General features: G+C 36.7%; 1 protein-coding gene across 6 annotated transcripts in view; it reads left to right on the top strand.

The window, feature by feature from the left end:
- LOC131065049 (protein TRANSPARENT TESTA 9) overlaps nucleotides 1-13,481 on the top strand; it is a 213,334-nt gene that overhangs the window by 103,763 nt on the left and 96,090 nt on the right. For all 6 annotated transcript variants that reach the window (XM_057999422.1, XM_057999423.1, XM_057999425.1 and 3 more), the window contains exon 13: nucleotides 11,678-11,806. In XM_057999422.1, coding sequence (XP_057855405.1) covers nucleotides 11,678-11,806 — 129 coding nt within the window. The remainder of the gene's footprint in view (nucleotides 1-11,677; nucleotides 11,807-13,481) is intronic.

The raw sequence follows: 13,481 nt of genomic DNA on the forward strand, positions 1-13,481 counted from the left end.
CTACAAATGTCTTAAAGACTCGAAATGAATCAAAGACATTAGACTTGTACTTAAGAAAGTACACCCATGTGCGTCTGTAGAAGTCATTAATGAAAGTGAGCACATACTTGGACCCTGAAAAAGATGGAGTCGGAAATGACATAAGATCATTGTGGATCAAATCCAAGGGTGCCTTAGCACGGGTGGCTCTGCCTATAGGAAAAGGATCACGGTGATGCTTGCCAAGTGCACAACCTCGACATACACCATCAGTATAGGATATCTAAGGGAATCCAATAACAAGTGCCTATGTGCTCATCTGCTGTAAGTATCTGTAGTTGACATGGCCAAAACGCTCATGCCATAGTCTGCTCACTGAATTTGTATGTGCTATAAGAGAAACACCTGAACCATCTGGACTCTCAAAGCCATCAAATCGATATAACCGAGAATCAGGATCAACACTGCCAGTAGCCAAAACCAAATCAGGATCATGGAGCTCTCGAATAACCACATCATGTGGTGAGAACTCAACCGTTTTGCCAGAGCCAGAATGACAAATTTGATAAACAGAGAGGAGGTTCGTAGAAATGTCAGGAACAAAAAGAACATCCTGAAAACAACCACCTGTCAACGGAACAAAACCTAAACCTGAAACTGAAAGTTGTGTTGAGTCACCAACTGCAATCTGTAAAGTATTACTGTGAGCAAGTGAGGTAACAAGCTGCGGTGAGTGTGTCATGTGGTGAGAAGCCCTAGAATCAATAATCCAAGTGGATGCAGAAGGAATAGCTCGTGCAGAAAGAGCATGTCCTTTCCCAATAGAAGAGGAAGATGGAGGCTGAGGAGGAGAAATATGATGCTGTTGAATGGCTGCCTCCAAGGCCTCTAATCGTTTCCAACAACGAGAAACTGAATGACCTTCTTTGCCACAGAAACTGCAAAGTTCGTCTGACTTCTTCTTAGTCTTGGAGGAAGACTCACCAGACTTAGAAGAGTGCTCTTGTTTGGGATAGGACTTTGGTTTGTAATTAGACTTAGGTGGTGGCTTGGAGGAACGCTCACTGCCAGTTGAATCCTTCTTAGGCTTCGGTTTCTGCTTCTTGTTCTCTTTAGATGTTTGAGCAACCAATGCTTTCGGCTGTGATCCTGTGAGAGTGTCCAACTGAGATAGGTGAGCCTACTCTTGAGTCAAGCGATCACAAAATACATCAAAAGTAGGCATGGTGAAGCGTGTATCCAACGCATCCATAGTAGAATAAAATGTGGAAGCAAATATCTGATAAGGACCTCGAAGCTTAGAGAGAATCAGGTAGATACACTTTGGGTCTGTCTTATTCTTACCACAAGTGTGTAAGATAGATCTAGTGGTTTTGAACTTGTTCAGAAAGTCCTCAGTGTGAGGAAAAGACTCAGGTAACAAGGAAGAGAGCTCGGCCTCAATCTGTAATGCTCTGAACTCATTGACAGTACCAAAGAGAGTTTCAAATTTGGACCACATAGCCTAAGGAGATGACACCTATAGCCTCATCCATCTTATTCCAGTGCTGAAGAATCTCAAAAGGATGCTGCAACAACGGCTAATCCGCATCCAAACAGGACCCCAACCCCCTTGATCTGAGAAACCTCGTCATACGAGCTTTCCAGAGGTGATAGTTCTAGGATGTAAGAAGCTCAATTGAGGAATCTGCCATGGGCACCTGTACCTGAACCTGGACCTACTATTGATTTTTTTAATTAAGTGATTTTTCAGACTAGACGGAAGATGCAGAAGGAATTTTTGTTTGTTTGTTTTGAGTTTACGTGTTCTGATTTTCTGAAGTAAATTACAGAAAATAGTAAAAAATAACACCCACCCCACAATATGCAAAACAAAAACCCAGTACAATCTGATAGCCAGAAAAGAAGATGAGCAAAGAAAATGCGACAAACACTATCTTGTGTACCTAGTGATTTTTTTGAAAAACAATAACTCCAAATCTGAGAAGAACTCTCCAAGACCTTTTCGATGCCTATTCATTTTCCGAAAACAGAGTCTGTTTGCCCAATTTATGGCTCTCGGAGTGCAGAAAAGAGAGCTGACTTGGACGGCAAAAAACAGGTACCAAATGAAAAAATCAGCAAATCTCACCACCAGATCTGAGTAGGGATCGAAAAGAGCTTTCCGACGCCTATAGGTTTTCGAAAATCCGACTCCGTTTGCCCAAGTTATGGCAAAAAGAAAAAAACCCCTCTTGTAGGGCATAAAGAGGGTTTAAAAAAAAAAAAAGTGCCTGTAAGGGCCAAACTCAAAAAAAATTTCCCAGAGCTAAAGTTGTCCAAACTAGACAAATTTTATATGAAAATGGGGGTTTTTGGGTGTTCTGAGCTCAATGGTGAGGTCCTTTTGAGCTCAAAATGCCCAGAAACAAAAAAGATATCCCAGATCCAAACTAAAAACTCTGAAAAAGAACTCAAACCCTTGCTTCCAGAGAAAATCTTCTGAAAAGAAATCAGGAACAAGCAACAGCAGATGATGGCTCTGATACCATGAAGAAGTTGAGAAAGTACAACTTCTGAGATCCCAAGAGCATCTGCAAGCAAAATACCTGTCACAAGAAAAGATTGGAGACAAAGCACAAAAAAGGCTCTGAAGAAAAGATTATCATTTCAGAGAGGGAATTGAAAAAGAAAAGTTACATAACAATCCTTATGACAGGAGAATAGAAACCCTAAAGATGTGCAACCCTAAAGAAACCCTAAAGGGATAAAGAGTATTTAATAATTAGAATAATTATTAAATACCTACAATATTATTAAATGCCTAGGTTTAGCTTAAGCGTAGAGTGTAATAGACTAATAATTAAATAAATAATTATTAGCTAATACAAGATAACTCTAACAATTTCAGAATTGTTGTTTGGCAATATAATCCATGTAGAATCGTATTCATTAACATTAAATAGAATGAAGTCTCTTGCAATTGATCTTTGTAAGATAAATGTCCCTATTTCCTAAACCATAAAATAAGGAGACATTACAATGGTATCAGAGCATAATCCTGCAAACTTGTGAAAGAGTTATCACTTTAAAGATCAACCATGTGACATAACCAAAGGTCTCAACATCCTAAGAGAAAGATCAATTACCTTCAACCCAAGAAAAGACATCATGATTCCAAGTTTATACTGAAGAAAAGAAACTACTTGTACAAAAACTGTACAAAATTGTTAGCAAAATCAAGAATTTCTACATCACTTTTGTGATTTTATGCATGGCAACAACATCATCTTCGTGAGAAGACGATAGAGGATAGAAGCTTTCATGCAACGAGTATCCCTGTCACATATGAATGATCTAATACACCGCATTGCTCCATTTTGGTCCTCCATCATATGAGGAAAAATTGCTATGAATGAAGAACTAGGAAGACAATATTAGCAATAGTACTGATGCATGGAAATGTGGATAAGAGCCAAAAACAAAGTTCAATGCTAATATGTTGGTTTCAACCATAAAACCAAAACAAATGAACTACAAACCATTCCAAAACATATCAAAGGAGATTTAAAAGCATAAATGAAGCATAAACAAAACAAAAGAAAGGAGAAGAGTCTCCCTAAGATGCTTCCATGATGCCTTTGTTGCTCCTCCCTTGTTTCCTTCCTCTCCAAGTTCCAAATTGGTGTAGCTCTCAGCTTTTAGCACTAACCATGGATGCCAAATGGAGATTCAAGATGGTTGAAAATGAAAAACAAATACTAGGCAAATGCAAAGACTGATGCTATGAGAAAGCCTAAATATCTATGCTAATTCTAGTATAGTAACAATGCTCTAATGCTTCCTCCTTTGCTTGAGGAGAAGGGTTCTATTTATAGGTAAAATAGAATATTGGATGGTCAAGATTGATCTGGTTTGTGGAGGGCCAAGATTGCATGATTCATGATCCATGTGATGGTTTTCAACCCAATCCTATGATGACAAGTGTCAGCATGAGATGGCTTGAGAGGAGAGGGAAGGAACATTTAATGCCTGAGAAGACATGAGGGTAACCTCATGTGGGTTGGGTTATTGGATAAAGCTATTACCCAAGGGTAAGGTTATTATCCAAGGGGTAAACTGTTGTGCAAAGTTTACCCATGGTTAAGCCTTGACTAAAGGGTCAAGATCCATGTGGGTTAGTTTGTTGAAGAATCAAATCATTTATGACTCTGTAAGAGTCTTAAATGGTTGAGATGATGGGTTGGGGGTTAATTTTGGTTTAGGATTGTGCAAATGATTAGAAGAGGGATTAGGCTAATTTAGAAGGGCTTAGAAGAATCTAGAAGGGGATTAGTAAGCAAGTGGATCGAGCAAGTGGGTGAGGATAAATAGGCCTTTTAATTAAATGTTTTATTTAATTAAAATAGGCAGTGCAACTTGCATTTGTAAGAGAATGCAAGTGGGTGGCATTTTTAAATAAATAATGATTTATTTAAATAGGGTTTGATGAGGGTTTTAAAATAAATCTTTAGTTTATTTAAATAAGAAGAAAGGAGAATTAAATAAATTTATTAATTTATTTAATAGATGGGACTATAGTTAGTAATTAAATAAATTTATTAAATTTATTTAACTAGGATAGAAGAAGAGGCTAATGGTGAATTAATTAAATATTAATTAATAGAGGAATATTAGTGTATTAAATAAATATTAATACTCATTTAATTCGTGGACATATTTATGTGTCTACAAGTACCATATATTCAATAAATATTGGATTGTGAAAAGAAGAGGATACGGAGTATACATTGATGAAATTAAAAGAAGACTTGGAGTTATTACTAAAGTAAGGATCAAAATAGCAACAAATCACTAGTAGGGAAAAAAAATACTCCATGGTAGGTTTAGATTATTCTATAAGCACTATTGATGCAAGAAACCTGGATAAAAATGAATAAATGAATCATTCTAGCTAAAGAGAAAGAATCGAACAATATATGACTTCATGTGTATACTCCGTGTTTGTGTATATACAAGTGTATACCTTGTGTATGCTCCATGTTTGATCTAGAGTATAAGAATAGAAAAATATGTGATTTTTGCTCATCTTGTGGGAGAGGGTATGAGGTGTAATGGAAGAGGTGTCGAGGGGTTCGTAAGAGGTCATAAGGACCCTGAGTCAAGGAACCTAGTTACATCCTCTATCCCAAACTCGCAAGATGTTGTTTGTATGGGAAATGGACTTGAGAGGTCAGCAAGCATGAGCCGCCAAGAGAAGCCAAGGGGTTAGAAGCAACCTCTCTAGTTGGGTCTTGTAGACCCGATTTCAAGTAACCGCTTGCTTTCAAACTGTACATTCACACTTGCAGTCGGTTCTTGAAGACCCGATTACAAGTGCAAGTCGTGATGATTCCCTTGCTTGCAATCAGTCCTCCAAAACCCGAAATTGGTCTAAAATGTAGTCAAAAACACTTGAAAATGAGTCTCTAGGATCCAATTACAAGTGCAAGCTTGTATTTTCCCATTACACATATGAAGTTGCATGTTCTTTTTCACAATTGAAGTCAATGCTCTTGTTTTTCCACATATGAAATGCAGTCCTCAAAACCCAAAATTCACTTGTGAGCCCATTTTTGCATCAATTTATCCCTTCCCTTGTCACTCTTTTCTGCACACACGATCCGTTAAACCAACAAATTAAGGCATGGGCATTGTTTTATAACAATTTCATCTTGAATAAGGTGTTATGGGTTCTACATCAGTTAACAAAAGAATAAGAGATACAACAGTAATTCATGGGGCAGCCCAAGGGTCAACAATCCTTATAAAGTCATCTGTAAATATAAGTCATCCGGTGACAAAGTGAATCATGCATGGAGAAAGAACACAACGAATAGAAGGATTTCCATCCTGAAGAAATGGTACTACCCCAAGCATGTGATAGGGTTGAGGTTCGTTGGCCAAGGACACAAAGACTATCAAGGGTGCAAGTTCTTGTTTTGGTTCAAGATGCCATTCCGAAACCTGAGTACTTCAATCACAAAGTGAATAGCATGAAGATCAAACAGAGGATGATGTAAATAGAGTCGTGTCTCTGGACACTTAGTTTCAATTATGCATTTGTCATTTCATTTTGACAAATTACATGTAATGTCAAAAATTGTAATTGCAGGAGATCGTATCACTTGCAAAGTTGTCACTTGTAATTACATGTAATCACATTGCAAGTCGAAATGCAATAGGACTTGCAATGTTGAATAAGTCATAGTTAGTTAGTTGTGGAATAAGTCTCAGTTGGTTAGACTTCTACCACATTTTTCTCTCAGCCCCTCTCCTATATATAGATGAGGGTGCTCTTTGTAATGGGGATCTTTTGGCAATGCAACAAAATTCTGCCAATTTGTATGTGCACTCTAAGACTTTGAGCTTAGATGTAAATCAAATTGCTTTCAATAAAAGAGGCAAGTTGTGTTGAGACTTTGTGCCAATTCAAGTTGTTATGTGACGACATTTTCTGGAATTGATTGTGATTTTTGTTCTATTGTTCAAGAGGGATTTAAATTCAATCTGGCAGACTTTGAGCTACTAATTGTATTTATAGGTTTAGTTTTCAGACTTGGTCTTGCAGACTTTGAGTTGCTTATCACGTTTGAAGCTAGTGTAGAAAGCTCAAGTAAGGAGATAACTTGTAGACTTTGTGCTGCTTTTATTTTTAAGACTTGTGCATGTAAGTTGAAGTGCATCATATAGACAGACTTTGAGCTACTGTGTGTTGTACACTGTTATCATTTTGAGAAGGTTGATAGGACAATAGAAGTGCTGTAGACTTTGTGCTTTCATTTCTATTTTCCCATCCCGGGGAAGTGATGGAAGTCTTTGTGCTTTCATGGAAACTTTGCTGCCTTTTATGTTCTAAAAATCCTACAAAAAGTTTCATTTTTGTATTTACCGTTGTTGCTGTAACTTCTTTTCTGAAAAAAGAGAAAAGGACGTTGTTCCACCCAAAATTAGATTAGTGTTAGTAGTAGTAAAGGGGGAACCTTCCTTAAATTAGGAGAGTTTTATACTCACATTGTGGTTGAAACCACAATTTTGCACATCTTCCCAGGTGTAGAAAATTTTCAACCAATAGTTTTTGGTGACTCTGCTGGGGATACGATGTAATGTCCTTTTTTCCACTCTAGTTTGTTTTGGGGACTGTTGGCCAATTCCGAGACCAGTTGGTCAGTCAGAGGCAGAATTAGGGGTTCCTATTTTCTAGGAGGATGCTTTGGCAGTTTCGGTTGCTTGCATGTTGGAGTTTTACAGTTCTCATTTTGGATTCCTTTTGGGTTTTCAAAGAGCTTCGCGATGGTGTGACATGCAACTGAATATGAGGACTTTTCCGAACTTACTATTTTTAGAAAGTGAGGGCGAGGACAACTTATTTTTCTGGGTTTTTCTAGGTTTTCAGAGAGCCTCGCGATGGTGTGACATGCAAACGAATCTGAAGACTTTTCCGGACTTACTATTTTTAGTAAGTTGCGACGGTTGCTCAAAATGTGGTTAAAATCACTTTGGAAACACTTACTATTTTTAGCAGTATGCTATTTTTAGTAAGTGCTATTTTTAGCAAGGGTTTAGCAGGCCAGTTCACATGGCTATTTCCGGCAGGTCAGTTTGAGCAGTTTGTTTTCCAGCATTTTTGGAGCTTATTTTGGGCGATTTATGCTTGAGGAAAAATATTTTACAAGTGAATTATTTTTAAGGCGTGATGGACGCCTTAGAAAGAAATATGTTAATTTTATGAAATAATTCACTTCATTTCTTTGAACGCCATATCTCACTTTATGAATATTTCATAAAGTATATTTGCTACCTTGAGGGGGTCGATTTGAAGAATTAAGAATTATTTGACTTATGTTAAGTGGGTGTCCCTTTTGGAGAAAATACATGATTTAAAATAAAGGCAAATATAATTTTCGCTTGGGCGTCCAAATTGGATGTAATTTCATTTCATTTCATGGCAATTTGGAGGGAGTTGAATTTGAATTTGGAGCTTCAAAAAGATAAATAAGAGTGTTGGGCTCTTGTTTTTGGTATCCATTATTGCTTTGATAACGAAGTGCTGCCAAAATGTTGTCAAACTCTTACTTCGAGGAATGCATACCTCCTAGTGCCTCAGTTTTGTGCTTGAGAGATAGGGCCTAGCTGGATGTATGACTGTTTCTCATCCAGAGGAGCAGATTGGACTCAATGTGGTGAAGATTTGTGTGGATTTCTGAATGTTCTTGTTGCTGGTCGCGGAGTGTGCTGAAGTAGATTCTTGGTTGCAAGTCTTCGCGTGTCACTTTTCTCGTTCTGGGTATTTCTCCTATCTCTTTTTGTGGTTTGGGTGATTCATTTTGTGAGTTTGTAGAGTCTAAAATGGTGTTAGGGATTTTATATTTGCAAAATCGTACCCTAGTTGGCTGTACCATGTGGCTTAGTGCTTTGGGATGCATGCATAAATTATTGGGGTTAGTTTGCCATGTTTTGTTGTCCTAGGATTGATCGCCTACCTCCTAGTGATCATATGCTTTCAGTTTCATGTCATTTGGTTAATAATTGGGTGAAATTGTGAGTGTTTTAGTGGGATTTGGTGTTGCTGGTTTGTGTGGTTTCAGCGTGCTAGGAGTATATCAGATTTAGAGATTTTCCGTTTTGGAGTGTCTTCTTGTTTGGAGTTGGTCTAGGGGTGTGTGAAATCTTTGGTGTGGAGTCAAAGATCTTGGTAATTGTTTGCAGCTGTTGGTTCTTCATTCTTATCTTATATGATTCATATTGTAATGCTGGTAGTAGTACTAACAACAATTTCTATTGATCTTTCCTAGACCCACTGCAAAGTGGAAGAAGCTAGCCTTGCCGCCTATCTTTGGAATAGTGATTTCTCTTAATTTGTAATCCATATTGTGCATTGTAAAGCTAGTTAGTAGTACTAACAACTATCTAATTGGATTATTGCTCTTAGTCCCGCTGCATAAGTGGAATAGGTTGGGTTTGCCGCCTACTTTGAATATTGTAATATTATTCTCCGGTTGCATAAGCGGTAGAGTTGATTGTTAATTTCATTCCTAGTCCTCCTGCTGGATAAGCGGTTGAGTGATTATTATTTTAGTTTCTTGGCTTGTCATTGGTTGGTTTATTGCTAGGTGATTTCTTCAGTATTTTTGTCACCCGCTGTATAAGTGGAGGGGGCTAGCTTGCCGCCCAAGCATTGTAATATTTCCAGTCGTTTGAAGCTAACGATCCCCTCAACACTGTATGGTCTCACCTTCCCGTATTGGGCACTTGGTGATCAAAAAGTGGAAGGGTTACAATTTCAGCATTGTTGTATTTTTGAGTTCCTAACCTTAACGGGTTCTTGTTGTGTTGTAACTAGAAATTAATCTAAAAAACTGTGGGGATATTACATACGATATGCATCCAAAGGCCTCATGCTTTTGGTTGAAGTATACCGGTATCCTATTCATTGTAATTTCTTTTATTGCAGTTTTTCAAGCTTTCACCCAGGACATGTAAAATGTCTCCTCAAGGTCCTTGGGGGAATGCTTTTGGTCCGTTGAATCTAACTCCGCCTTTACATGCTCTTCCTGATGGTTCGAGGAAGAGCTTCCCCAAGTTCTTTGGAGATGGAAGACAACATCCCGATGAGCACATAATTGCCTTCTATATTGCATGTGGTGTGCTTGGTGTAGAACATGAGGATGTTTCAGTGAGACTTTTCATTGAAACACTCCAAGGTGCTGCTACAGATTGGTTCTACCACCTCGCGCCACAGACCACAAACTGGGCTAGTCTCAAAACAAAGTTTGAAGAAAGATTCAAGCCTGTAGAGGATGTAGATGCATTGTTAGTGCAACTAACTCAAATGAAAAAGGAGCCACATGAACCCTTGAGGGAGTTTGTGGCTAAATTCAACAAGTTTTCTAACAAAATTCCAATGGTTGCTCAGCCTATTGCTGCAAATTTGAAGTGCTTCTTCATCAACGCTCAAGTGCCTGAGGTGAGTTTCTTGTTGAGAAGGGCAACTCCAAGAGACCTTCCAGCTGCACAAACCTTAGCAGTTGAGGTTGAAGATGACCTTATCCTTGTGGGTAAGATAAATATAGAGCCAAATGGGTCCAAAGAAAACTCTTGTTTGGGATCATGGTCTACCAAGAGAACAGATCCCATGGTGCAGAGGTTGGCTAATGAGTTGCTTGCCCTCAAAAAGCAAATAGCTCATGGTGTATTCTCTTCTCCTACGAAGACCTTTCAAGAAGGCCGTATCCAAATACTGCTCCTAGTCATGTAGCTGAAAATCAAGACTAGCTTTCTTCACCACTAGAAGGCTTGTACTTGAGGCACCACCAACAAATACAGATCCAAAATTGCTAAGAAAGATAGAAAAATGGAGGCCAAAACAAACCAAAACTTGGACAATGATGACAAAATCACCCATGCATGATTAGACACTAACAAATATGAGTTTTTCACCTCGTAAAATGTGCTTTAGAGACAAAAATGACACATTTTGAGCAAAACTTTTTAGAGGTTGCCTAATTTTTGAAAGTTCAAAAATGAGGACAACAATGTTCTTAAGACCTTATGGATCTTTTTAGAATTTTTTCATTTCTTGGTTGTCACCTGGGTGTGTAGGCCAACAATAGTGTTAGAGGTTTACATACAAATAGTTAAAGCCTCAAACAAAATTTAATATCAGTAAAATACCAACTTGTCTGATTCTTGGTTTGTAACAAATTCTACTTCCTTGATTGGTACAATTCACACCTTATTTATGTCAGCTTTATGCAATTCTTATTTCACTAGGTGCCTGTATGTTCTAACACAAATATTCTCCCTTCCTTTAAAAGGAAACCTTGCGTTTAAGAATAGTTCAGATGTGTTAGGTTGTCTAAAGAATGTGATCTTTGCTAAAAATGGTCTTGGACAAGTATTGAGCCTGGCCCCAAATGAGCAGTCTCCTACACAAATAATTTTCGTGTGCAATGAATATCCTTCTTGATAAGGATGGAGTATAGGTTGTATAAATTTTCAATCAACTGCTTGTTACCTGCTGTTTTCTCTGCCTCTGTTATCCATTTCTTACTTTACAATGTGATATGTAACTGCAGAAGGGTGCCTATAGCTTTTAGTTTCAATGTTACCACTATAGTTTTGTTTAACTCTCTTCTGTTCACACTATTTTGATCTCATCTTGTTAAAAGTGTTGACATTTGTAGTTAACAGGGATTTTGTATTATGTATTTTTTTAAATGTAGTAGCTGTGGTTTCTATTGGGAGTATTATGTACCTTTTTGGCATCAATATATATTATTTTTTTGTTATTAAATAGAGACACATTAGATAAACCTATGTGAAACATGTATTTCTTATGGTACACATGGACTTAAATTTCACATTTGTATCCTTTTTGTATATTCTCTTTGTATTGTTACTTTTTTAAGTGAAGCATTTTTCCTATAGTTTCCAATTCAAGGAAATACATTTAGAAAATTGCTAATGTGGGATTGGAACTTCAAATGTAAATTACGTTGTGCTAAACCAGCAGTTTGTGAACGAGCTAGGTATCAATCTTTAACTTGTTCTTTTTTGGGTTATGACTGTTTATGGTGTTAGCATGATTTAGATTTATCATATGGATAATTTCTCAAACCCACAATCTCAAGAAGTTTACAACTTTTGCATTTGATATTATATTTGTAAATATTGGCAGGCTTTTGATTCATTGATAAGGCTTCTTTGCTCAAGACCTCGACATGGAGAAGCAATGTGGCATATAGGCTGGCTGTTGAAAAATATTCTTCCATACCTTGAAACAAAACTTTTTGATCATCACCTGAATGTATGTAATGCAAGCAATTATAAATATAGTACTAGTTAAATATCTTCAAGGTTTTGAGCTTTTAGTGATGATTTTAATTTCAAACTCCTAATGTACTAAATAATTTCCTTTTTTGCTAGAGACATCTAGCTATTCATGTTTGTTTTCTAAATTTGACATGGGAGTAAGTAGTTAAGAACTAAGTTCATTTAATATAAGAGATAGCCATAAGCTATGGTAGTTGTAAGATTCAATGTGCATTATCCAAATGATTTTGATACATATTTTTGTTATAAAATGCATTTTTTTAAGACATTAACTTTGTGATCTTGTTGTGACACAAAGCAAATTTTTGTCACTACATGATTGACCACAATTGCATATAACCATGAATATAGAAAGTCATTTTTTACTCATTAAAAAGACAATTCCTTATATAAAAAAATATAAATCCAAATACATCAAATGATATGTACAAACCAATTACAAGAAGTTGAAGCAAATTTGATTATCAACAATGTTAGCATTTTAATTTGTCCTTTTAAGGACAACTCAAATTGGAAGCATATGTGAAGTAAGCCTTTCGTCAAATTTGTAGGGGACGGCCCCTAATTCATATTAATAAAATCTATGTTCCTGAGTACCTATAAAACCCATCGTGCCCATATGGGTTTAGTTCAAGCTTAGGTCCTAGGCTGTAATGCCTCCTCCTTAGTGATCATTCAAGTGTTGATTAGCCTATTCTTTTTTCATTCCAGTAGGTTGATTTGGAGATATAAGGGACGAGAGGCTGGCATTGTCAATTATTTATTGATGGAGAAATAAATAATATTACTTTGAGCCCATAAGTAATATTATAAGGGAAAAGTCACTTTTGGTTATAAAATTAAATTATAAAAATAAAGTGACTTAAGTTATGAAATAAAATCATAAAGTGACTTTATTAAGAAGGTTATAAAATATAAAGTGACTTAATCATGAAGGCAAAGTTATAAAATGAATTTATAACATTTATTAAGCTTTCTAGAAGTGGGACGAACTTCTTGGAGGGAAAAGTTTCATAAAAACACACATTGTGATTTTGAGGTCCAAAAGCGGTTTAGAAAATCTATTTAAGGGGTTTCCTTCCTCCAAGGATTATGATATGTGATTGTTTGATACTTGATATTTCTCCTTAGTTGCTGGTGTGACAGTGACAACCATTTTTGAGGACGAAACCCCTTGGATATTTGTAGGTTGGACGGAAACCCAACTCTACTTGTGAGGTGGATTCATTCAGAGTTCATCATTGAGCTTATTTGCAAAATTTTGAGCAGATTGGTGGAAGTTCTAGCTAGGGTTTGGACACAATAATGGAGCCATGTTGCAGGTTGAAGGTTATGTGAATTTATATGATATTTCTAGCTTAGGCAACCTCTTGTAGGGCGTGTTTGGAAATGATTGCAGAATTGGGTATGTGATGCAGAATTGGGTATGTAAATTTCTGAGTAATTGCAGCATCAAATGCTATTGTAATAAGTGCCAAAATTCACCATTCCAATAGTAATATACAAGGTTTTATAGTTCCATTGTGAAAATTCTGTTATTTATATTTATTGCACGTTTTTATCATTGCATGCACAAAAATATTCAAGATATGAAATAAACACCAAGCATATATCTAAACAAATTCATAATTTCCATCAAAATCTAGATA

Source organism: Cryptomeria japonica, chromosome 11 (assembly GCF_030272615.1).
Source record: "Cryptomeria japonica chromosome 11, Sugi_1.0, whole genome shotgun sequence".
Classification (NCBI taxonomy): domain Eukaryota; kingdom Viridiplantae; phylum Streptophyta; class Pinopsida; order Cupressales; family Cupressaceae; genus Cryptomeria; species Cryptomeria japonica.